Raw genomic sequence first — 25,972 nt, forward strand, 5'->3', positions numbered from 1 at the left:
CTTAAAAATTTGGTATATTTATTTGGAAAACTAAAATACATGAGGTTAAAAAGGAAAATGATTATATTGATATACAGTTATCAAAATATTTTTAAAAGAACTTCATGATATGGTGACATGTTTATTAGCAAATCAAAACACAGGTTCTATAGTATATCTAGATGTCAGAGGTTATATGCAATGACATCACAACTGTCACTGCTATGGTGGGTTGTTGCCTGCATGAACAATGAAATGAGTGCTAAATTTCAGTGAGCTATTTGTAAAAAATAAAATTGTAATTTCCCCCAGTCAAGTTCACAGACCCCGTGAATTCTACCTATTGAGCCTTAGGAAGGTCCCCAGCCCTAGGTTAAGAACCCCTAGTTTAAGGATCCTGGGTGGAAGAGGTGTTTTAGGACTCTGCAAAAGGAGATGCAATTGAGGAAGGAAGAGCCACATGAAACAACAGGCTGTTCTTCACTGTGGTTCTAGAAGCTGAATGCACCAGAAAGGGAAATGAGAATTAGACAGGGTTTCGGCCTCTCTGATAGTGAATGGCTTGCAAAACCATCCATGTATCACAGGTGTATTTATCAGACCATTTATCACATTTTTCATTTGAAAAAAAAAAAAAGTTAAAACAGTGCTGGTGAAGATATTGGAGGCAGCACTCATTCACTCTACCAGCTATCGTGCAAATTTGTGCAAATTTGTGCAAACTCACTGAGAAGCAATGTGGAAATATTAACATCCATAAAGATAAAAATCTGAATTGAGAACCTTGCTCATGAAAAGCTACCTTAATAATCCAAGATATATAAAAAGTTATACTTCAAGATGCTTGTTGCAGCAAAATTTACAGGAACAAAACATATTGAATGGAACTGAAGATCTAAAATGGTAACAAGTAGTCAGGCGACATAGAATACACAAATAAAGGAACTGTCATGCAGATATTAAATAACTGCATCAAGAACAATGCAGTTTCATGGTACAGTCTTTGAGAGGCAAGACCTGCAGGCATCCCTTCTGAGCCTCCACTTCCTTGTCTGTTAAAAGAAGGATAAAAACACCACCTCCCCTGTGATATGGCGCCATGAGATCCACTTAAAGTCCCTAGGAAAGGGGCCTGAACAAAATATGTCGGTAGTCATTATGATGATGATGTTGTTGTGCTATTACCAATAAGCTGTTTTTGCAATGATTATATCATTGCAAAATATGCATAGAAATGTCCAAAAAGGAAATGCATCGAAATATTAATAGCAGTGTGGGGGTAAAGCAACCGTGATGATTTTCTTCTTTATTTTCTAAATTTCTACAATATGTTTTTTGATAGAGCATCAAGCTGTTGATATAAAAAGATGCAAAGGTATTTATTAAAAATATACTATCTACGATCTTTCACAGCAATTGAGATGAGGCACATATCAGGACAGTAACTCTGGAGTCTCCCAAATATTGGAGGCAAAGAAAACCCTACTGCACAAAGCTAATGTGTCTTTATAATAATTTCTGAGTAGTATACATCACCCCTAGATGAGTAAGTACCCCCAGTAAATGATGAACCCCCAGTAAATGATGCATCTAGAGGTGAAACTGTTGACATTATTTAATTCGCCATCCAGAGAAGCAGCCTCAGCAGCAGTAGCAGCCATAGAAGAGCCTGGCCAAGTACATGACATGTAGTAGGTGCTCTATAAACATTAACTGCTACACACTGCCTGCTAACCGTACCCTAGACTTTCCCGCCACCGCGGCTGCGCAGGCAGAACCATTCGGTCCACACGGTGGCAGTGCTGCCCCACTCTAGGAAGAGCAGGGCGGCGCCACGTGCACCTGGCGCTGAAGGAGCCACTTCTGCCTTTCCTTTTCAGTCATTAATCTCACAATTCACAGAAACACTCCAAAGATTGAGATTGTTGGACTCACCCTGCTTTCTTAATGGAGTGGGAGACATGCCCTATTGGCTATAGGAAAGATTGTGTCCGTCACCTTTGGAAGGTTGGACCAGCCTGTGGAGCGCACACAGCAGCCTGCGCGAGGTTTCTACATCAACAGGGCCAAGCTAGGGCAGAGGCTCCGGGGTGGCCAGTGGCCACAGGAGTTTGCAGCACGGCTCTTCCAGGCAGGGTGCACATGGGAGGCGGTGCACTGAGCTGGGGTAGCATGAGCTTCAGCGGGGACAGACCAGGGTGGGGACAGACCAGGGCTGACTTTTGGCTCAGCCCCTGACAAGTTGCTTAGCCTCTCTGGCTGCATTTTCTTGTTCATGAAATAGGAATGAGACCTTGTAGGCCTATTGGGAGATTTAAATCAAATAATGCATGTACAGGATTGATCATGATTCCTGGCATGCAGCAGCTCAGTGAGAGTTAGTTACTATCATGACTGCTCTTGTGATCATGGCTAATAATCGTTCTGATATTAATTAAGCACAGAAGTCTCAAGGAAGACTCTTTCCTCTATGGACACACTGTCTGTGACTGAGTCTTGAAATTATTCCTTCATCTACAGTAAGAGGAGAATGGAAAGAGCAAGATGAGAATCTAAGAGGCAAGGATTTTAGCTACTTTTTTTCTTTTAATGAAAGGACATATGTTTAGGGGATAAATTTTGAATTCTCTTTAGGGTGGAAAGACATAAGGCTGAACTCTTTTGGCTCTTTCCCTAAAATTTGAAGCCAAAGTTATCAATTGAATTGCAGCCCCAGCTGCCATGGTGAGGGAATCTATCTGAGGAGACATCTTGGTCATCTGGCCCTCAGAATTAGGTGGACCTTGTCTATACTCTCAATTGGCACAGATAGGGGTACTTCATTCTTCATGCATTGGTTCTTGGGGAGACAAAATTTTTAAATTATCAAATATAGTCTATGAGAAAAAGCAAAGAGCTAGAATCGTTTTCAAAAGAGAGAGCAGAGTAAGAGAGAAGAGAGATGGCTTTAAAAACGACCGACAAGTCTCAGAGTTACTATACAGTGGAAGGTGGCCAAATGTTCTCCAATTCTTACTGAGGACACAAAGAAAAAATAAAACTTAGGTACCACACAAGGGATTTAGATTGGGCAGAAGTAGAAGTTGTAAAATTACGATTCCTAGAAGAAATATACTTGAAATCCAAAGTCAACAACACTTTAAAAGTCCATTTCCCTCTCTGTGTTTGAATAGAGATGAAAACACACAGACATTGACACTTAAAAGGGGAATCACACTGATCGTAATCTATACAGACTCATGAATAAGGTCACGAGATATTTGTCATTGTAGAACCTGAAGGGCAGGTGGTCTGAGTGGCAGTATTAGACATGATGGGTTGTGTTATGCTGCAGTAACAGACGAGCCCAAAATTTTTATGTTTTATAACAAGAAAGGTTCATTGTTCACTCATTCTACACATGAAAGCATATCTATCCATGTATCCTCGCTCAGAGACTGAGGCCTCCACAATCTTCTGATCAGCAGGAAGGGACACATATGCTAAGCCACACTCTGGCTCTTAAAGGCTTCTGCCCACTTCATTTCCTTGCACACTGCTTTGACCAAAGCAAGTCACCAGGCCACAGAGATCTTACCTAGAAAAAGGAAAGTTATATTCTTTGTGGACAGCTCAGTCATCATCCTGGATTTACTAGGACTTTGGACATTTTTAAGTAATCGATCAAATGCAAGATTTATCCTCCAAAGTATTTTGTGACTGTAACAGTTCTTGTCCTCCAAGATGGACCACCCTGGGAAGCTTGAGGCAGAGAAGCTGCTCTTACTCCTTTCCCATCTAGAATAACTTACACTTGAGCCTTCCTCTAAACACAGCAGGAGACTAACTCACTTCTTCAACATATCTTTATTTAGCCCCAACTAAGTGCCAGGGGCTAAAAATACAAAGACAAAATAAAGTAAAATCTCTACTCTTAAGAAACTCATCATTTAGTTTCCTGTTGTATTTATGGGGCTCAGGGCTTGAAGTATTTGTGGGTTGGGGAGCAATCCATGCAGGAGTTATCAGGTGGAAGGGACTCTGAAGAAGCCACAAGCCAGAGGTCTGGAGCTGAGTGCTGGTATTCTGGAGCTGAGTGCTTTGGCCCCTTCTTTTGCATACCTCCTGCCCAGGTAACGCATGTCATCTCTTTGTACTTGTCACATTCTGGGGCATTGCCCCTTTCCTATGGCTTCCCTCCTTGATACTTCTACCCCACCCCCACTTAACCTATCTCTGGTTCATCTCTCATCATGCTTGCCTTAAACTTTTCTGTTTTCTCACACATCACATTTCCTGTCTCCAAACTCCCCTCTCCTGGGCACCCTCCTCCCTCTCCCAGCTTCCACATTAACCATGAAAATTTCTCTTCCTAAGGGACACAGCACCATTTCCTCTCCCTGACCCAGGCACTAGGCCATTTCTGCCCTCATGACACTGTTCTGCAGTAATTTGGTACATCAGCATCTGTCTTCCTTGTTGGACTGTGAGCCCCCTGCGGATGGAGCTGTGCCCCCAGTGTGGCACCTGATCAAAGCAAGCACGCCAATGGTGTCTGTGGATATCTCCGTGGCACAAAAGTATCACGAGAAGACAGTGAAAGATATTCAAGCATAAGAATGCCCTATGTCAGGATGGCATTCTGAGTTTGTGGGGGAAGGTGTGAAATGGAACTATGACATTGAGGAGAAAAAAGAATCATGTACCTTCTAACTATAAAGACAACATTATTCATTAGCGTATTAATTGTATGATCTCAGTATCAAATTGTTCTGTTGTTTTGAGTCCACTGGATCAGAAGCATTTGAAACTCAGCATGTGCTTTATTTTAAAATATCAGCATTTCTATTATGCCAGGGTGGCAACATTAAGACTATCTAGACTCATGATGAAAAGCAATCTACACATTAAAATAACATTAGTTGAATGAATGAATAATGTTTTGCTTATCAGCTAAGATTAGGTTTGGCTGGAAGTGACAGAAAACCCAAGAGAGCCATGATTTAAACAAGATAAATATCATTATATTTCTAACTACTTAATTGTTTGGCAGTAAAAATGTCTCCCACATATAGAAAATAGGGTTGGGCAGTCCAAGGCCAGCAAGGCAACTCCAGGGCCATGAGAATCTAGACTCCTAGCTTGTGACCTCAACATACATGGGCTGATCCAGCTTTTTGCCATTGTGTCCCCATTCCAACCAGCAAGAAAAAAGGAAAGGCATAAAAAAAGAAACTCTCCTCTAGCATGCTGCCCGGAAGTGGCACTACCACTTCCATGAATACCTAACTGGACACAGCTTAGTCATGTGTAAGAAAAGCGGGGGAACACAGTTTGTTCTAGGTGCCTGTGCCTTGCTAAAACTGGATGGATCTGAACAAGAGGAGAAAAAAGTATTAAAGGACAATTACCAGTTTACTCAACCTCTACATTTGGATAACTCACAGGCATTGGAACTGAATATGGCAAATCTGAATTCATCTTTTCTCCAAACCTGTTTCTCCTCCCATTTTTTTCTATCTCATCCAATGGAGAACCCCAATCAAGCTCAAGTCAGAAACCCCACTGTCACCGTCGATACTTTCCTGGAGTCAGTTCTCCCTCCGAAATGCATCTCAAACTCATCTCCACTGCCAAGGCCCACAGTCAACAACCTCCTAACTTTTTCCCCAGTGTTCCTCTTGTCTGCTTCCAGATTAACCTCCACATTGTAGCCAGAATGAATCTCTAAGGGAAAAAAAAATTGAGCGTGTTATTCTTCTGCTAAAATTCCTCAAAGGCTGCCTGTGGCAGCGAGGAGAAAGACCCAACTCCTTCAATGGCTTTCAAAGGACCTAACGTGACCTGGTCCTGCTTCCACTTGCATCACTTAACTCTGAGCAGCAGTGTCTGTGGGTTCCTTCTCCCTGCCAGGCTCCCTCCTGACTGCCTGTGCTGTTCTCGCTGCTTCTACCTCCTCTTGGACTGCCCAGTGACCACAGAATTAAGTCCCCTCCAGGCATCATCAAACACTCCCAAGGTTTGAGACTAAACTTTCGTTTATCATCATCATTATTATTATTTTGATTTATTGTACACAAATGGGGGTACAACCTTCATTTCTCTGGTTGTACACTAAGTAGAGTCACATCATTTGTGTAATCATACATGTACACAGGGTAATGATGTTTGCCTCATTCTATTATCTTTCCTTCCCCCTCCTCATCCCCTCCCCATTCTTCATTTTCCTCTATATAATCCGTCCTTCCTCCATTCTTGCCTTATCCACCCACTCCCTGTTATGTATCATCATCCACTTATCAGAGAAATCATTTGGCCTTTGGTTTTTGGGGATTGGCTTATTTCACTTAGCATGATATTCTCCAACTCTATCCATTTACCTGCAAATGCCATAATTTTATTCTTCTTTATGGCTGAATAATATTCCATTGTGTATATATACTGCAGTTGCTTTATCCATTCATCTATTGAAGGGCATCTAGGTTAGTTCCACAATCTAGCTATTGTAAATTGAGCTGCTATAAACATTGATGTGGCTGCATCACTGGAGTAGGTTGATTTTAAGTCCTTGGAAAGGCCAAGGAGTGGGATAGCTGGGTCAAATGGTGGTTCCATTTCAAGTTTTCTAAAACCAGACCACCAAAGCACAAGAAATAAAAGCAAGAATCAATAAATGGAATAGATTCAAACTAAAAAGCTTTTTCTCAGCAAAGGAAACAATCAACAATGTGAAGAGAGAGCCTACAGAGTGGGAGAAAATCTTTGCCCCATGCACTTCAGATAGAGCACTAATCTCCGGAATTTATAAAGAACTCAAAAAACTTTACACCAAGAATACAAATAACCCAATTGATAAACGGGCTAAGAAAATGAGCAGATTCTTCACAGAAGAAGATCTATAAGCAATCAACAGATATATGAAAAAATGTTCAACATCCCTAGTAATTAGAGAAATGCAAATCAAAACTACCCTAAGATTTCATTTCACCCCAATTAGAATGGCTATTTTCAAGAATACAGGCAACAAGAGGTGTTTGTGAGGATGTGGGGGAAAAGGTAGACTCTTACAAGGCTGGTGGGGTTGCAAATTGGTGCAGCCACTCTGGAAAGCAGTATGGAGACAAAACTTTCATGGCACCCTTTGCTACTTTCACTTTCCATCCTTCTTATAATGCTAATCATGAGCATTTAAATGATTTGTTTGTTGATTTTAACCCCCTTGGTTGATGTCTGGTGTCTCCACCACATCCCCAACTTTTAACAAACTCTCTGCACTTGCTCCTCAGTGTGGCCCATAGTCCACAGAGAGTTGTCACTGCAGAATCTCAGCTCCCAGGACTCAGACTGCATGTTAACATGATCCCCAGACAACTCCTATGCACAAAAGGTTCAGAGGCACTAGTCTACAGCATACTAACCACAGTAGTAGTAGTGATAGTGATGTTTACTGGGTGTTGATGATGCTCTGTATTAACTCTTCTATCCCTCACAGCAATCCTATGAGATGGTTATCACTTAACAACCCCATTTTACAGGTGGAGACACTAAAGCACAGAGATTAAGGAACTTGACAAAAGTCACACATCTAGTAGTGGTGGTAGAAGTAGTAGTAGTAGTAGTAGTAGTAGTAGTAGTAGTAGTAGTAGTAGTAGTAGTAAAAGAGAGGCAAAAAGATCTCTGGTACCTGGAACAGTCAAAAGCACATGGCATATACTTAACATTTTAAATAAATGCTATTAATTTGAGAGCTGAGATTTGAACCCACGCAGACTGGTTCCAGAGTCCATGCTCTTAACCACTCAGAATGTGACGAATTTGGTCAAGTGCACCCTATAGGACTTGTATTGCATCTGGCATGCTGTGACATCCACATTTGATGAATGATTGTGGCTGATTGGGTTGTATAGTAGAGTCAACGTGGGCTGATCCCTCCAGATCCCAGGGAAAAGAGTTTGATGAAGAGAGGAATAGCAAAAACGAAAGGAATTAATTTGGAACTATCAGCTCCATAGTGACAAGAAACACCCGAAAGTTGGAGACTATGCCTTTGTGCACTCAAGGCCTCACAAGCCTGAGAGGAAAATGGAACGATGTCACTAGTAATAACCAAAATGTCACTGGTTCTTGTCTCCATCAATTCCCACATGCTCTAAGTACCCCATATCTTTCTGGGATTTCCCAGAGTATATCTGATCAGTGCTTACCAACAACTTTGCTCCTGGCAGGCGTTGCCAGTCTGTTACTTTTAATGAGGTACATTGGTCTCTTGGAGCAGCTTCTGTGACTGTGCTGTGGGTACTCAGGTCCCATTACCTCCAGCTGCAGCTGATGTGCTAACAACTGTTGTGTTGTCAAAAGAGAATACCCCTGCCCTTCATGCCGTACACCATGGGGAGGTACTGCAACTGGACTGCATGTTTACCAATGCTTTGTAGACATTTCAAATAGTCCTTCTGTTCTCCATAGTGTTCAGGAATGCATGCTATGGCACCTAGGCCACAAGTCAGTATTGGGGGATCAGTGTTGGATCTAACCAACTATGTCTAGACCCCTCTGTTCTAGCAACTTCTGCCCCAGAAACTCCTCAGTCCCTATCGAACTGATTTCTGTACAATACCCACAAACTTGCCAAGAAGTCCCAAGTGATTCTAAGCATCAAACTTAAATTTTCCCCAAACCTGCTTTTCTCCTATAGTAACCTTATATGTTGAACTTTTGTTTCAATAATACACTCTGGAATCTCTTTAAGGGTGTGTGCACGTATTCAGAGTGTAAATGAATGTGTCCATTACCTCTTTCTACCTTAATCCTGTGATTCTCTGGATGTTCACTACTACTATTTCCTATGCACAAGGCTCCAGGTACTTAGCTATAAACCTTATGAGAAAGTGCCATTTCTCCATTTTATAGATGAGAAAACAGGATGGAAGAGATTGCACAACTGTCTGAAGGTCACATATTTATTAATAAACAAAACGTATTCAAACACAAGGCAAATCTCTTCCAAAAGCATTGTGGACTTTAATCCTGTGGGTCAAAGACAGTAACCCAATGGAGTGAGACCGCTGTCCTCAGAAGGAAACAAGGTGAGAACTGGCGGGACTTTAGAGACTTAGCACTTTGCTCTTTTCTCCAGCTCGCGCGAGCATTTCGGACACCCAGCCCCCAACGTGGCTTTGAACTTGGCAGCCCGCTAGGAACTAGAGCGCGGCCCAGGCCCCGCCCCTGACCCCGCCCCGACCCCACCCCTGGACACGCCTTGCCGCCGTCTAGGCCAGTCAATATCCGCCCGTAGCCGCCATTTCCTGTCCAACTTTGGGCGCCGCAGGTAAGTGCAGTGGAGTGGCCTAGGGGTCTCTCTTGGGACCTGGGCCTGGCCTGGCCTTCAGAGCTGAATGGAGGCCGCCAGTTTGGGCCCCAGCGAATGGGATGGCATCTGTTGCGGCTGGGACCTTCTTGGAGGGCACAGGACGGGTAGTCGCTGGGGAGTGGTTGCCGGGCAACGGGACGCGAGCGCGGGCGCGCGCAGGCCAGTTGGTTAATGCAGAAGCGCGCCACGCCTTTGCCTTCCCCGGGCGCGCGTTCAGCGGAAGGTGTGGCCAGACAGCTTGCGTCCTCCGATCCGTGCGCGGGAGCCGAGGGGCTGGCCGGTCCACGAGGTGCCGAGCCTGCTTTTTGACCCTTAGATCCTTGAACAAGTTAATTCGCATCACTCTGCCTCCGTTCCGAAAGAGTTTTAAATGTTTGAGCTGGGAAGAGTCCTAGCGATCGATCATTCGTCCAAGCCGCGAACACCCCCTCCGTTTTACAGATAAGGACCTCACACTTGTCACCCGTTGTGCACTTGGTGCTACACTAATCCCCCAAATGACCCCCGGGTTTGTATTACCGTTTCTGTAGCACGGATGAGGCCTCTGAGGCTCGGAGGAGTTGTGGCGTTAGCCAAGATTGCACAACTTGTAACTTGTGGAGATAAGGACCCAGACTCAGAGCAGATAACTCACAGCTTGTTCCTGGCAGAGTTCTACTTTGCAATTGTAGGTGTGTTACACTACTACATAGCTAAACCTGTGACTCAAAATCATCTTTATTTTAAGTGTACAGTTCTGGACCCTAGCCCAGGTTTACTGAGAATCTGGCTAATGCTGAGGTATCTGCAAGCTCCTGTGATCTTTGTGGTGTGCTGATGAACCTTGGGTACCTCTGAGCACTCAAAACTACGGTGAGGTAGTAAATCCAAAGTACCTTGGAGAGGATTTGAAAAGAGAGGATGGTGCAACCTGGCATCATGTTCCAGTCCCTGAAGCCCTAGCTTCACTCTTCAGAAACAAGCCAGGAACATTAAGTATGTACATTTAAATGCAAATTGTACCATCTTTGGTTACTTGTTACCACTAGGTCCAAACTTCTGACTCAGTGGGTCTGTCATGACCAAAAGCAGATATTAGTGTCCTGTGTCCCTGGTGGCCTCTCATGTGCTCTCCTAGTCTTCTTCACCCCAGGCCCCTGAATCATAGTGGTTGATGTTGGCTTTAGAGTAATTATTTGCACAGCAGTTTCCCTGGTAAAGGGAGGGCTGGCAGCTTTCTGGATGTATTGCCACAATGAGTGTCCCTTGGACTTAAATAGCAGTCGGAGTGAAATGGATCACCCTGCTGTTATTCATGACATTTATTTATAAACACAAATATGTCCTAAACAATAATCACTTGGCTCTTGGTCTTAGAAGGCTAATAAACCTGACAGTTCTGTTTAGTGTTTTATTAATTTCATCATTTATCCTACCTCCCTTAGGGATTCTGGTCTACAATGGCTGATGATCAAGAGAAAGATTTGCAGAAATTTCTTAAAAATGTGGATGAAATCAGTAAGTAACAGTAAATCATAAATGAATTAAATTCTGCTTTGGAGTGGTCGTGTGGCTAAAGAGAAATGATTACTCTATGTTAGCTCCTGGGTTGCCTGTCAGATTTATGACTTAAGAAAAAAAGTAATTGAAGTTAAACAGAAAAGGTATTGAGAAATTTATATTATAGCCTCAGGCAGTATTTGCTGTTGTTAATTGGTAACATAGAAGCTGTTAACCTTCTGATTGGAATTCAAGCTGACAGCTCTCCTCCATATTTTTTTTCCTTTTCTAGTCAAAAGGAGCTGCTCTTTCCCCATCGCCAGTGAGCCCGTTTATCCTGGTTATCAAGGAGACCACTTAGAAGTGCCTTTGATCAGTCTGGGAGCCCTCCTCTTTTCGATAGAGCCATTTCTATTTTTGAGCTATAGATGCAAAATGAAATGGCTTTCTGTCTGGGTCTATCAAAGTACATGGATGACTTATGATTATCATCCTCTTCTCTCTCCCTCTTTGCAAGAAGGCCCTTCCCCAACTTGAGGTAGAACCTCAGAAGGTGTACTGTGGTCCCACATGTTGCATTCAAGAGAGTCTAAGCCAAAAGTTACCTCTTGAGACTTCAGGGAACTTGTTCCAGGCTGGAAACAAACAAACCAACAAGGAAACAATCTGACATAGCAAATAGAAATACTGTAAAATGCTTCCAGCGGATTGTATGGGTACTAAGAATAAAATGATTTTAAAATAGTTTGGGTAACCTCAGACTGGCACATACTGGTATGTTCTTTATGTCCTGATGGGCCGCTCCTCTGCTCATCCCTGAAATCCATGAGTTCTGGCCTTGGCCCACTGCTCACCTGCCCTTCACATGGATTTAACTACCATCTGATTGCTGGTAAATTGCTACCCAGCCTTCTTTTTAGAGCCTCAGCCTATAGGGTCACTACCCTGTCCATTGTGTCCAGAATTGGGGCATCATCCCTTTCCCCTCTGCCTTCCTTCTCCACAGTGAACCCTGCCTCTCCTAACCCCCACTTCTGATCACAGTTGGTGGCATCACCACCTAGAAATCTGCCAGTCTGGCTGGACTCCTCCCACCTCTCCACCCGCCTCCAGTCAGCCTTGACCTTTGGTTTCTTTGCCCAGCACCATCCTCTCCAACCCTCCCTTTGTTCTGGTTCCTCTCAGCAGACTTTCAACAACCCCCTAATTGTTGTTCCTGCCATCAGCCTTGTACTTCCCACAGAGTAATGTATCTAAAATGCAAATCTGGGCCAGACACTTCTCTGCTTGGATTCCTTTGCAGTCAAAATAAATTCCAAACTCTCATCAGGACCTCAGTCCTCACACGACCTTGTTCTTACCACTCTCATCTCTTCCTACCTCACACTTGAGCAGCAGCATTTCCTCTGCTTCCCCTTCTTTCTTTGTCTAACTTTTATTCATACTGAGTGTTCATCCAGGAATCATTTATACCAGTGTTATCCTCTAGAACTTTCCGTGATGATAGAAATGTCTGAAAATCTGCACTTTCCACTGTGGTTAACCACTAGCCACATGTGACTGTTGAAGATCTGAAATGTGGCTTGTGTGACTGAAGAACTAAATTTCTAATTTTATTTCATTTTTAACAAATTTAAATATGTAGCCACGTGTAGATTCTATACATTTATTTCTTGGGCTTTCACTATGTTGAGTATTGCTAAGCACTCCAGAGTACAGTAAAATAATTACTTTCCTTTTTTATATCTATAGTTCAATGAGGAAAACAGTAAGAAATTTTGAGATGATATGTGACAAAGAGATACATGCAAAGGTCCCAATTTAGAGGATCATGTTAGTTTGCTAGGGCTGTTGTATCAAAATACACAGGCTGCATGGCTTATACAACAGAACTGTATTTTTTCACTGTTCTGCAAACAAACTCCAAGAACAAAATGTTGGCAGGGTTGGTTTTTCCTGAGTCCTGCTTGACTTATGGACAGCCTTTTTTTTGCTGGGGTTCACATGGTCATCTCATTGTGCATGTTCTTATAAGGACAACAGTCATACTGGATCATGACCCTCCCCTTTTGACCTAATTTAGTCACATCTTTAAGACTCTTTGTGCAAATATAGTTACATTGGGATTTAGGGCTTCACCATAAATTTTTTTGGTGGGGAGGAAGACACAGTTCACTCCATAGCAAAGGTAAAATAAGGTTTGCCTGAAGACGTGAAATAACTGTCAGCAAAATCTGAAGAACAAGGAGGAGTTAGCCACTGGGGAGAGGATAGGAATCTTCCAGATGGAAGTAAGAAGGTAGGGAAACTGGGAGTTGCAGAATGTGGTGCTTCTTAGAAATGGAAGGAATACAAAGCCCCATGTAGCTAAAGAGAAGAAAGCAAGAAGAGAAAGGTCCCATCTGAGTGAGGAGAGAACAGCTAAGGAAGACCTTGGAAGCTGCTATAAGGAATTTGTTTACCAAAACCATTGGGAATCCTTCGAAGTGTTTGCTTAGAACTGGAGCATGATCAGATTTATATCTTAGAAAATGCACTCCAGCCATGGTGTGGAACGTGGGCCAGAGTGGAGAAGAAAACATACTGAGAGATGTGAGAAGGCAGTTACAGTACTGCAGGGAGAAGAAGCAGTGGCTGGGCTTGGAGTCGACAGTGGGAATGGACATAGTAGACAAATTCGAGATGTGTTTAGAAGTTATAGTCAACACGCTTTGCTTTGGTGTTCACTGGCTGTGGGGCTAAGTGAGAACGGAGACTCAAAGGTGAGTTCTGAGAGCTGAATGACTCTCAGTGGAGATTGGGCCCTTTGCTGAGGTAGGGGCATTTGAATAGACTTAGAAGGAAAGAAGATGAACACACTAGGTTTGATGAGTAGAATATCTCAGGGAAGCTGTTCAGAGGACAGCTGGCTTTGTTAGTCTGATCCTAGAAGAGACATGCCTGAACTTAAGGACACAGAAAAGTTAAACCTTAAAAATGGAAAAACGCTATACAAAAGAAAACAGATGTTGAATATCAATATCAGACAAAAAGGCTTTTTAAAGCAAAAGCCATACTTAATTTTTTTTAGCTTTAATAAGGATTAAATAACAAAATTATGTGTAAATATGATATACAGCATGGTGTTTTGATGTCCATAAGTGTTGTAAAGTGTTTAATCCAAGCTAATTTAACCTATTTATCACTTCATATACTCATCATTTTTCCTTGGTGAGAGCATTTAAGATCAACCCCCTTAGCAGTTTTCAAGTATACAGTACATTGTTGTCAACTATAGTCCACATGCTGAACAGTGAAGCTGCAGAACATTGTCCCATATGACTAGAACTTTGTACCGTTTGACCAATATCTCCCTGTTCTTCCCACCCCCAGCCTCTGATAAACATCATTTTATTCTGCTTCTGAATTAAATTTTTTTAGATCCTACATATAAGTAAGATCATACAGTTCTTTTCTTCCTGTGTCTGGCATAATTCATTTAACATTATGATCTCTAGTTCCATCCACGTTGTCCCAAATCACAAGATTTTCTTCCTTTTTCAGGCTGAATAGTATACATAAACCTATGTAGATTTCTCAACATAATAATTTCAGTTCCTTTGGTTATATTCCCAAAAATAAGATTTCTGGATCAGAGGCTAGTTCTATTTTTAAATTTTTAGTTTCAAGAAAGACTTCAGTTATAATGCCAAAATAAGCCTATCAAAATATATGCAAGGTCTCTATGGAGAAAATTACAGATTTAATTGAAACAGATCCCAGTGGTCAAAGCTGGAACAATTTGAGCAACAAAATCAACATTGTATTTGGTTATCATCCAAAGTATAGAATTAATATCAATGAGTCCCTACCGATATATATATATATATATATATATATAACTGAATAAATAAACAACTAAATGAGTAAGGCAAATCTCCCATCTAGATGAATTCCAAATAATTTATGTAGATAATCCTCCTTCAAAGAGGTGGAGCATAACTTCCTCCCTTCCATAAATACAAATGAGATACATATAGTGACTTGCTTCTGAAGACTACAGTCTGGCAAGGAATGTGGAAAAGTAACTTTACAGTGGGAAAGAGGAAACAATAATAAGTAATCCAGGTTAGCATGATAAATCATGTTGATAGCAGGTACCCTGGATATGATGTGCTTTGGTTTTTCTTCCTACATCCTGTGATCCTACTCTAACCACGAGAACCATGTATGATAAACCCAAATTGAAAGACACTCTACAAAATGCCTGACTAACACTTTTGAAATTATCAAGGTCATCAAGAACAAGGAAAGTTTAATAATTGGCATGACCCCGAGAAGCCTGAGACATGACTGAATGTAATGTGTTACATGGACATGGTTCTGGAACCGAAAAAGACAGGAAAGAGAGACTACTGAAATTAGAATAAAATGTGGAGTTTAGTTAATAAAAATTTTAATTAAAAGACAAAATAATATCTACATAAAGGGAGGCATTTTTATCATGAATGGGAAGATTCATTTGGTAAAGATACCAGTTCTCCTCAAATTATTTCATACAGTCAATACAGTTGAGATCAACACCCCCAAAGTGGTTTATGCTAAAATTCAACAAGGTGATTCCACAGTTCATATGGAAGAATAAAGGACCAAGAAAAATCAAGGAAATTCTGTAGGCAAAAAAGGAGGGAGAACTCTCCCTATCCACAGTTCAAGATTATTATCAAGCTACAGTGATTACTGCATGGAGGTTTAGGTGCTGGAAAAGCAAGCAGTCCAATGAAAAGGAATGAAGAGCCTAGAGCAGATAGACAAAAGGCTGACAAGGACAAGACACATCAATGGGGAGAACAGGACCCTCCACAAAGGGTGCGCCTACCATACACAGAAATCAACTCCAGGTGGATCAGAAACATTAATGAGAAAAATAAGCCTTTAAAAAGAAGAGACCACATTTGTAACCTTAATGGCGCAAAAAGCATAAATCAGAAAGGAAGAGATTGGTATATTTAGCATATTAAAATTAAAAGGAAAATCTCTTTGACAAAGGTTTCATAAAAACAAAAGGCAGATCAGACCAAAGGAGAAAATGTTTACAAATCCATGAAACCAGTTTAGAATATATCAAGAAATTATATAAAGTCATGCAAAAGGGAAAAATGACCAGAAGAAAATTGGCCAAGAATAGGAACAGATACTTCACAGAAGAGGCTGTCCAAATGACCTGCAAATCAATAAGAGACTTAATCCCAGTCAGATTCAGCAAAATGCAAATTAATGAGATACCTTTACCATTGTACATTGCTGTAGGAGTAAAAATTACAGTAAGCTATTGTGGCAGCCGAAACCCGGGGCCCAGGGTTACGCCACGTGCATCTAAAGATGGCGACTGGCAGAGAGCAAATGGCATCCTGATTATGCCTGGAGAGAGGCAGGAAGCGTTTACAATTGGCTGTATGATAATCAGTTCAGCCGCCTAGCGCGTGGACAGATATACTTTACATGTATGCTCGAGCGAGTGATCGCTTGACCTTTAACAGGATTGGATGGACATATCTGGTTACAATTGCTTATGCATGAGACTGCTTATATATTGAGGGTGTTATCTGAATAAATGAAAAAGCTGCGTCATGAACTTCTGAAGAGTACGTGTCTTTTGTCCCGCTGGTCGGGCCGAAAGAGCAAGGAGCAGCGCGAGCCGCTTGCAGCAACCCAGGCTAAGAAGCGGCAGTTTTCCATAAGCTATATCTTAATATATAACATGTGCACAAGGTAATATACATACTGGCATGCTCTATTTGTTTACTGAAGCAAAAAATAACCTGGATGTCCATTAATAAAAGTGGGTCAAGTATGGTACATACAATGATTAAAGTGAGTCACCTGGAACCATATGCCTCAGGAACAAATCTCTAAAGCATATTAAAAGATAAAGTAGGTAGCAGAAGAATACACATTTTGCAAAGTTGCTTATTAAAAAGTTTAAACATACACACGTATCAGATACTCTAGTGGATTGGGAAAATGGTCATGAATTCCTTTCTTCCCATCAAAGATGGAGTCCTGGATTGGCCATGTGACTTGTTTAGCCAAAGTGATATCTACAAACATGACATAAGCAGAAACCCCAAAAGCACGAACATTGGGTCTTGCTTTCTGGAAACTCTTGGATCTCCCTGCTGGAATGAGATACACTTTCCCTAATCACTCCTATTGCTCCAGCCAAAGCCAGCCAAGTTTCCCAAGTAGAGTTACTTAGATGACTGACAGCTCATATCAGCCCATCTTAAACTAGAACTGACAGGTAAGACCAATTCAAATGACTGACCTGGAGAATTGGAAACTAAATAAAGCTAGATAAAGAGTGTTTTTAAGTCAATAAATTTGGGGATGGTGTGTTTTACAGCACAAACTCAGTGGTACAAATATTAGACACTAAAACATGCTGGAGAAAGGATCTGTATTAACTGATAGATGGTGTGGAAAAAAAGTACCTTATTTTATGAATATTTGAAGTAATTTACAACTAAAATTTGCAGCAAGTTTCCTTGGAGAGTCAGTGGGAAATGAAGAACTAGTAATGGGAAAATACCTAAATTTATCTGTGAACAGAGGAGATAGGGCATGGGAGAGAGTTAAAGTGTGTAGACACCTTTAGGGGGAAGCCGATTGTCTGGGTTGGAAATATTGCTGAGGTGGGATAATTAATTGGTGATGCAGCATTCCCATTTATGTAAAACGATGGGATGGGATCAGGATGGTGGAATCCTGAGCACAAGATGAGTGATAAACCTCGTACAGGAGGAGGGACACCTTTTTCTTGTGGTCGGAAGGGTGAATAGACAAAGATGTAGGCAGTTTTATAGTTTTGCTGACAGGAAGTTGAAAGACTTTTGGATGTCAGCCCTTTCCTCTCTGAATAAATAAGTAAGATCGTCTGTTTGGAATGGTCAGGTTTGGAGTGCAGAAAACTTGAAAGTCTTTAGTAGAATGACTTGCCTAGAATTGCATAATAGAATTGGTGGGCATCACTGAAGGTCCAGTTGAGTTGGGACCAGTTCTCCCAGGCATCTTTCTTTCTCTGTAAGTATTCAGCATCCCTAACAAAGGCTGAGAGAGGTGGATTCTTGGATTCATCTAGAGTTGGAACTTTTATCTGTTAAGCGAGGTGGGAGGGCAGAATGGCTGGCAGCGGATGGACCTGGAATCTGAGCTGGGGAGGCAGTACAATGAAGACAGGGGGAGTTAAGGGATATTGTTTTGTGATCTCAGAGCTGCCTGTACCTTAATGTTTGTCTCCCACACAAGATCATAAGCTCTTTAAAAACAGGATATTTTTATTCATCATTGTTATCTGCAGCATTCAGCATAATATTTAACTCTGAATAAGCTCTCCAAAAGTTATTGTTGAATTGAATAACAACTTAAAACTCTGTTCCTTGAAGCCCAGAGTTAAATTCTTTTGTAGTTTTTTTCCCAGGCAAAACAAATCCTGTTCTTCATTGTTTCATACTGGTTCTAATTGCTCTATTTTGGCTTTCTATTGCCTTATTTTCCTTCTTTAGCTTCTCCCCCGTTAATTTTGTACACTATCCTTCTAATGAATGGAGTCTTTCCTTTTGAAGACCTCTTTTGATTGATTCACATCTGATTTCTCCTCTAGCTACTTTAATTCAGGAGATGAATTCTGATGACCCGGTTGTACAACAGAAAGCTGTCCTCGAGACAGAGAAGAGACTGCTGCTTATGGAGGAACACCAGGAGGAGGACGGGTGCAGAACCACCTTGAACAAGACCACGATCGGTCCTCCACAAGCTCCTGCAGAGGTTTCTTTTTCTATTGCAGACTTATATAAGTAGGTACAGCAGGAAGACCTGCATTGAGCAGTCATTTAATTTCAAGCTGTCTGGTGAAACTGAAATAGTCTCTTGTTTCTTAGATTCACTGGATTCATTTTCTACAAGAAAGTATAAACTCTGATTCCCCGCCCCCCCCTTGGTCTTTCTGGGTCATTTATGAACAACCTTTGGGTTTGTTTTAATGGGAATTTGGCTTCTACCCCCTCAGCATGTGTGCCATATTTAAGCTGTACTGTTAAGGTAGTAAATTTTACTAATTCATATTTCCAACTCATGAAGCCAGCAATGGAGTCCCTTAACCTGAACAGCCTTTCTTTTGCAGACTCAACCCCATATCAATTGTACCCACAACCAAATCTCCTGATTTAAAGCATGCTCCCTAAATTTTGAACCCTTCCGTATTAGTGGTTAAAGGAAATGACTTGTCTCCTCATTTGTAATTGATTTGCCTTCTTGGTTTGTATACATATAAATCAGAGTAGTTTTTGAAATTTGTTTCTTTGTTTTCATGAAAACCTGTGTCTCGCAGAATGCAGATGAATTAAGTCCAGGTAAGGACAGCATCTCTTTTCCCAGTGTGTACTGTTTATTTAATGATTTAGGATCATTTTTTTATTGATTATAACTTCCAGACCCTTAAATTATAGCCTCTAGGCCTACATACAACCCATGAACAAAATCCACTGATCACACAGTTCTGCTAGTGGTCAGAGGGAAAAATTATCAGAGGCTTCTCTGGATTTTCTCCTGGTCATTCTTTTGTAAACTGACTTCAGTTATTACGCATCATCCAATTTACTCTTAGGGAATCTAGATATTTTCTCTCTTGCTCATCTCCACAGCTCATTATGCTAAATGGAACAAAAAATTGCCTCTCTTCAAAGAAAAAAATCTTTTAAAAGACATAATTCAAATTTGAAGCATAGTCATAGCCATCATGTATAATAATACATCACGCAGATTACCATTTAATGTCAAATTAAGAAAATGTCATTTTAGTTGCCTCAGAATTATGTGTGTGCATGTGTGTGCCTGTGCCTACGTGCATGTGCATGAGAAATATGGCTGTGAAACTCTAAAGTAGCTCTCTTTGGCATTAGAGTTAAAGAATTGATTATAGTATTTGGGTTTTTCTTTTGGCTGTTTGAAATTACTCTGCCATCAGAGGCCTTCTTGGCATCTGTGGAGAAGGATGCGAAGGAGCGAGCTAAGAGAAGAAGGGAAAACCAAGTCTTAGCAGATGGTAATTATCAGTCCTTACTTTTCATTGCTGGGTGATTCAAGCTGGAAAGAGCATGTGAGAGTCTGTATGCTGATGTGTGAGGACGTTTAAAGTTCCAGGCAGTGGGTTCCTCGTGGGCCTGTGGCAGTGGGACCTGACCAGGCAGAAGTTATTGGGGGTGTGTTCTCTGCTCCTGCATCCATGCACAATGAGTAGGATACAGCCTCAGTCGGCCTCCACAGTCAGCCCACCTCCAAAGGCATATGGGCTTAGGGGATCAGATTCCTAAAGAGTGCTTGGAAAGTAGGGAGCAAAGAGAGTGAGGCTCTACCAGCTTGCCTGTGATGTAGATGAAGTCAGAAAGAAAAAAGAAATGGGAAAACAAAATTGTGAGAAAGGAGAGGAAAAAGAAAGGAAAAGAAAGGCACACGTTGTGTGTCTTGGGGGTGAGAGACTTATGCCAGAGGTGCTTTCAGTATCTTATGCCACCAGTGGTGTGTGTGCCGTGGATCTGCATGATTCCATATTTGTCAGAACACTAACTAAGGGACCCTGTTTATGAGACGTTGGTCTCTGTAACAAGATTGGAGTGGTTCTGAGCCTTGATGCAGAAACAGTCACTTTCTCTGGAATCTACTTTAAAGTCTTAGGAAAAATAAAGAAGGTAATCCTGAAGTAGGTGCAGAAATAAGTGCCTTTTGGGTCAGCTAAGACCTTCAGAGTGGAATTGGGAAATGAAGTCTAGAAGAAGTTTCTAATGTACAGTGAGAGCTCAGTTGATGACTCTTGTTCTTATAGCCCTAAAAGAAGAGGGGAACGAAGCCTTCGTCAAAGGTGACTATGAAACGGCTGTGCTGCGCTATAGCCAGGGCTTGGAGAAGCTGAAGGACATGAAAGTGCTGTACACCAACCGAGCCCAGGTCAGTGAGCTGGGGGTTTACCCAGGGCTTTTCTTGGGGCTCTCTGGGAGTGGTTGCCACTGCATTTGAAAAACAGATGAAGACAAGACTAGATGGTAGCCCTGCTGGACTGGTAAATGTTTACCAACTGGCCCTTGATTTGTATGTGGTGTGCACCAGTTTCCAGGTTATAAACGCCACAATCTGCCTTCAAGCTGCTGATGGGCGGTTTCTGGAGGAGGAGGACTGGGAGGAGCTGTACAGCGTCACGACATCAGCTCCCTCCATAGAGTACGTCCTCCCCGGCACATCCCCAAGGATGACCAGGCACTTTCCCTGTGGATAAAGGAGAAAACCAGTGGAATGAAATAACCTGTGAGACCTTGTAATTCTGCTACCACTCAATTCGACCAGCCTCCTCTTTTGGTGGCAGTCTTAACTCCTAAAAGCTACTTCCCTGTGACTGTCTTACTCATCATAGCTATCCCTCTTTAAGATTAAGGTCTAGTGACTGAAGTAAACTGGGTAGCTGATGGAACTACAGCCAGTTTCTCAGAAATTTGAAGTTTCTGAAAACCCTTTCACCTCAGATTTGTATCATAGGGGTTCTCAGTTTCTCGGAACACCAGGTAAAAACCATCACTGGTATTCATTTTCTGCTACTTAATGAAGGGACAAAGCTGATGGCTCTCAGCTGAAGCAAGAATGTCACCTGTGACCTCATCTTTGGAAAGTAGTTGAGTTTTTATGTGGTTAGCGGTCTCCTTGTTCAAGCCTTAAAAACTGGCAGATTGATGGGCATGATTATCTGATTGTTAGGACCTGTCAGCAAAGACCTGTGCGAAATGTGCTTGATGCCATGTCATGGACCAGAGGGAGAGTCTGCAGCAGAGTCCCTGTCAGCTCCAATCTCTGTGACTCATGATTAAATGTCTGGCTGGGGTACGTTGAGGAAGCATATTAAAAGCAAGACCCAGGACATTGGGAGGCCAGAGTCTAGGGAGTGACACTGATTTAATGGGGAGTAGATCCAGCTCAGTGCAACCTCATTAGTTTAGGGGCTTGAATACATCCCACTGGAGTCGAGGTGTCATTTATCTATCTCCGTTGGTGGAGAAAACTTGTTATAAGGAAGTAAACTGATAAATAAGGTGGCCTGAGGCCGATTTGGTAGTTTACATTTTATCACCCTATCACTCTAACTAGATTGCAAATATAAATCTTTTGAAGGCAAAAACTGCCATATCTTTTCCCCCAATGCTCTGTTTATAATGCACATCCCCTAAATTCTTATTGAGTTACATAACATTGGAAGCATATTAAGTCCATTTAAGGAATTAAGTTTCTGTTGATGATTCAGAAGAATCATTTAAAGGTAAGCAATTAGTATAATAATTACATTTCCTTCTTATTTATCACCAGTTTGGCCCCTAAAAGCATCTACCTACTGATGCTTGTTCAGTCTTGTTGCTCTGAAGTGATTCAAAAGCAATAAAATTGAATTGTTTTTAAAATGTTATGTAATTCAGACATATCTAATTCAGACTGCCCTAATTCATCTAAATTAGTTACATTTTTACTGTACTCAATTTTAAAGTTTTTTCTCATTAGTTCTGAAGAATTACATTAAGAGTGAATGTGGATAAATATAAGCAAATGCAATGAAAAGCTTTGGGAAAGTAATTTCTCCCAGCTTTCTCAAAGAGAAAGCTTATTCAAAATGTGTTGCCTAGTATTAGGAATCTTTGAACCATTGACTATTTTTAAAATGCCTTCCCTGTTTGCATGCAGGGCTAGAAAACACTTAATAAGGACCCTGTGAATTGAATGTTACTTGCTAAAGAAAAAAAAAGCTACCCTTTCATTGCTTTGTTTTTCTTCTGAAGCTAATGTTATGATCAATAGATTGCTGGGGTAATTTAGATAAATCTAGAGTTTAATTGCCATTTGGCAAAAGTAGTTCTTCTTAAAATGTGGAAAAGCTAAAGAGAGTGGAAAAGTTACAGGGTGTTGAATCCAAGTCTTTAAAAAAAAGAAGAAAAAGTAAAAGGCTGCATTGTGAAATTGTTGAAGCCCTGGGAGACTTTTTCAGGGTCTGTGTGTATTCTTAATCTGTGTCGTAGAGTCATGGCTACAGTTGTCTAGAACGATGCTAAACTCTTCCTCATCCTCTGGCTTTCAAATGCAACCTAAGACCAGAGGCAAAGGATGATGTTTCACAGAGCAGGCAAGCTCAAAGAGTTGTCTTCTTCAGTTAGTACAGAGCCTGAGCTAATGAAGGAACAGCATTATAGCTTCCGTTCTATGGCAGGGAAGAGCCATACTGCAGAAATTCATTAGCTGGTTGTTACCTACTCCTTCCTCACTTTGGCTGAATGCTTAGATTCTCCCTGAGTTCCAGCACTGACCCCATAATTGGCTTGTCCATGTAAATATCTCATCTTATGGTTAAGAACATCGCAGTTCCTTGGTACAGTTTTGGTCATGGACAAGCCTACTTGTGTTGGCTCTATTACTGGTGACTGATAGGACCCTAGAAAATCTATTTGTCCTTCAGATGCTTGGTTTTCCTTTTTTATATGGGGTGATTATTGTTACTTCTTAGGGAATTTCCAAAAAGTGTTTAAAATCTCTGTAGTATTTCTTGATAAGAATTTATTGGCCACCCTCTGTGACCAGTAATTAGCAGGGAGCTCATAGTAGTCATTGTGCTTATCTTGAAACAATCTTTCATTTTTTTATTTGCCCCTAGTTCTGGACACTTTATCTGATCTAAATCCTCAAGTTGGTTTAGTTTAAGTTGATTCAAATTCTAAGTTAATTCTTAATTGTCAAGATTTTCTCCAATTTCAGAAAATTCCAAAAGAGTTCCCAGACATTTGAACTGAGGGTTAATGGTACTGGGTTCTTAAATGCCAGCTTATTTCCTGTTTTTCTTCCTTCCTGGTAGACTCATAAGGACAGAGCAGAATGTTTCCCTTATTAATTTTTGGTAACAGCATTACTGAGATATAATTCACATACCATATAATTCACCCATTTGAACTGCACAATTACTGGCTTTTAGTATAATCACAGAGTTGTGCAGACATCACAGTCAATGCTTGAACATTTTCTCATCTCTAAAGGAAACTCCACACTCTCTCCTCTTCCCCAAATCTCCCCCTGGTCCCCAGCCCTAGGCAAGCACTACTCTGCTTTCTATCTCCATACCTTTGCCTACTCTGACCATTTCATATAAATGGAATCATGTATTATTTATGCTTTTGTGACTGACTTCTTTCACTTAGTATGCAGTTCTCAAGGTTCATTCACATTAGTATCAGTTCTTTATTCCTTTCTGTAGCTGAATTATTTTTTCCATTGTATATAAGTATACAATATTTTATCCTTAAGTTCATGGACGCGTGGATTCTTTGTACTTTTTGACCATTATGAATAGTTCTGCTTTGAGCATTCATGTACAAGTTTTTATGTGCATGTATGTTTACAGTCTTCTTGGAATATTCCTTGAAGTGAAATTGCTGAGTCACGTGGTAACTCTGTAGCTAACCTTTGGAGGAACTGCCAAGCTCTTCCAAAGGGACTACAGCATTTTGTATTCCTCCCAGCAATTCCAGTTTTTCCGCATCCTTTCCAACACTTGTTACGATCTACCTTTTTGATTCCCTTTATTATATGGTGTCCTGGAACATTCACAACCTGGCTAGACTCCAGAGAATGCTCTTCCTTTGTAGCCGTGGTTATTGTGGTGGACGTTTTCTGTTTGCGCCTCCCAATCCTTCTTTGCCCTGCTCTGTGATGTGGGGTTGGCCCGTGTGGACTGGTGCCTTGGCTTCCCAGCCCCCTAGTTTCCATCTAGGTTTAACCAAAAAGATCAGAAGGCGGGAGGAACGTGAGATGGGGGCACTTATTCTGGCTTTTAGCTCCAATAAAGTTGTCAGCTCATGTCAGGCAGCTCATTTCACACAGGTGTTCTCTCCTGTTTTCCACATCTCTCCCTCTTTCTGCCTCATCAGCTCCAGCTGTGGTGGTGGCTGCTCACTGCTAGCCCAGGTTCTGTAACACCCCTTGCCAGTTCCTCTGAGCCCTGCCCTCGCCTTGCAGGTAGTCCTTGTAACAAACTCACCTTGCCTGCCCAGTGTTTCCTGCTGGGCCCTGCCTGATACAGGGAGCATCAGTTACTCCTCACCACCCGCCCGTCTCTTTCTGTGTTAGCTAAAGCCTGCTTGATGCAGAGTTGTGTGTGAATCTCAGCCCTTTGTGTCTTTTCAGGCTTATATAAAACTTGGAGATTACCAGAAGGCACTGGTGGATTGTGACTGGGCTCTGAAGGTAAGAGAATATTGCCTTTACCACATGATGGTGTTGGGCTTGCTGGGCCAGATGTCAGTCCTGAAATGAGTAGAAGGGAGCTGCCAGTGCACAACGCTGCAGACAGAGCCTCAGTTTCCCGACCTATAAGGTGGGATGGAATAGAATGGTTGCCAGGGTCCTGATAATGCACATGAAGCACCTGGCTCCTATTAAGCACTCCAGAAAAGCTACTTCGTTGTTGGTTTTTCAAGGTTTTATATTTCGCAGCTCTTTCTTTCCCCTGTCATCGATGCTTTGCCCCGTGCCTTGGTGGAAATGCCTCCTCTCTGGAGTCATGGAGTTTGTTTCTGCAGTATTCCCATTCTTCCTCATCAGCTTGTGCTGTTCCCCTCCAGCCCTAATCATTTAGAACTCTAGCATCCTCTCTTTGTCGAGGAATAATCAGAAGAATTCTTGTCATTGACTTCAATCAGGCCTTAGGCAGTACATGGTATTCCCTCTGAAATCTGCCAAAATAATCAAAAATGCAGAGAAGTAAGGAATGTTCATTTTTAAAATGGCATGATCACTTCTTGGTCAGTTCGATGACCAAATATTTAAGTAACCCTTTATCTGAATTCCTGTTATTCTCTCACAGGTGGCTTTAACTAAATAACCAAACTAGCACTTTTCAGATTTCTGTACAGAAGTGCTGCTGACAGCAGAGGATAATGAACTTGAGTCCCTGGAGGATTTAGAAACAAGAAGCATTTCTTTTAAGTCCTATTTTATCCTTGTGAGTTTTGCATGGCACTTCATAAAATTTATCTCTTGATTTTAATTTAACAGTATTATTTTAAACAACTTGGAATCAAGGAAAATTGAGGAGCTAGGAGAATACACCAGGTG

General features: G+C 41.5%; 1 protein-coding gene across 3 annotated transcripts in view; it reads left to right on the forward strand.

Moving 5' to 3' along the window:
* Window positions 1–8,977: 8,977 nt before the first annotated feature.
* TTC12 (tetratricopeptide repeat domain 12) overlaps window positions 8,978–25,972 on the forward strand; it is a 46,690-nt gene continuing 29,695 nt past the window's right edge. The window contains exons 1-7 of one of the 3 annotated variants that reach the window (XM_079104903.1): window positions 8,978–9,044; window positions 10,753–10,825; window positions 18,450–18,613; window positions 19,176–19,197; window positions 19,812–19,889; window positions 20,667–20,788; window positions 25,043–25,102. In XM_079104903.1, coding sequence (XP_078961029.1) covers window positions 10,768–10,825; window positions 18,450–18,613; window positions 19,176–19,197; window positions 19,812–19,889; window positions 20,667–20,788; window positions 25,043–25,102 — 504 coding nt within the window. In that variant the 5' untranslated portion in view covers window positions 8,978–9,044; window positions 10,753–10,767. Of the gene's footprint in view, window positions 9,045–9,207; window positions 9,287–9,312; window positions 9,837–10,752; window positions 10,826–18,449; window positions 18,614–19,175; window positions 19,198–19,811; window positions 19,890–20,666; window positions 20,789–25,042; window positions 25,103–25,972 lie in introns of those variants that run through there. The other 2 variants (XM_079104901.1, XM_079104902.1) reach the window with 2 other exon arrangements.

The sequence above is a fragment of the Sciurus vulgaris genome (assembly GCF_902686455.1).
Source record: "Sciurus vulgaris genome assembly, chromosome: 11".
Lineage (NCBI taxonomy): Eukaryota > Metazoa > Chordata > Mammalia > Rodentia > Sciuridae > Sciurus > Sciurus vulgaris.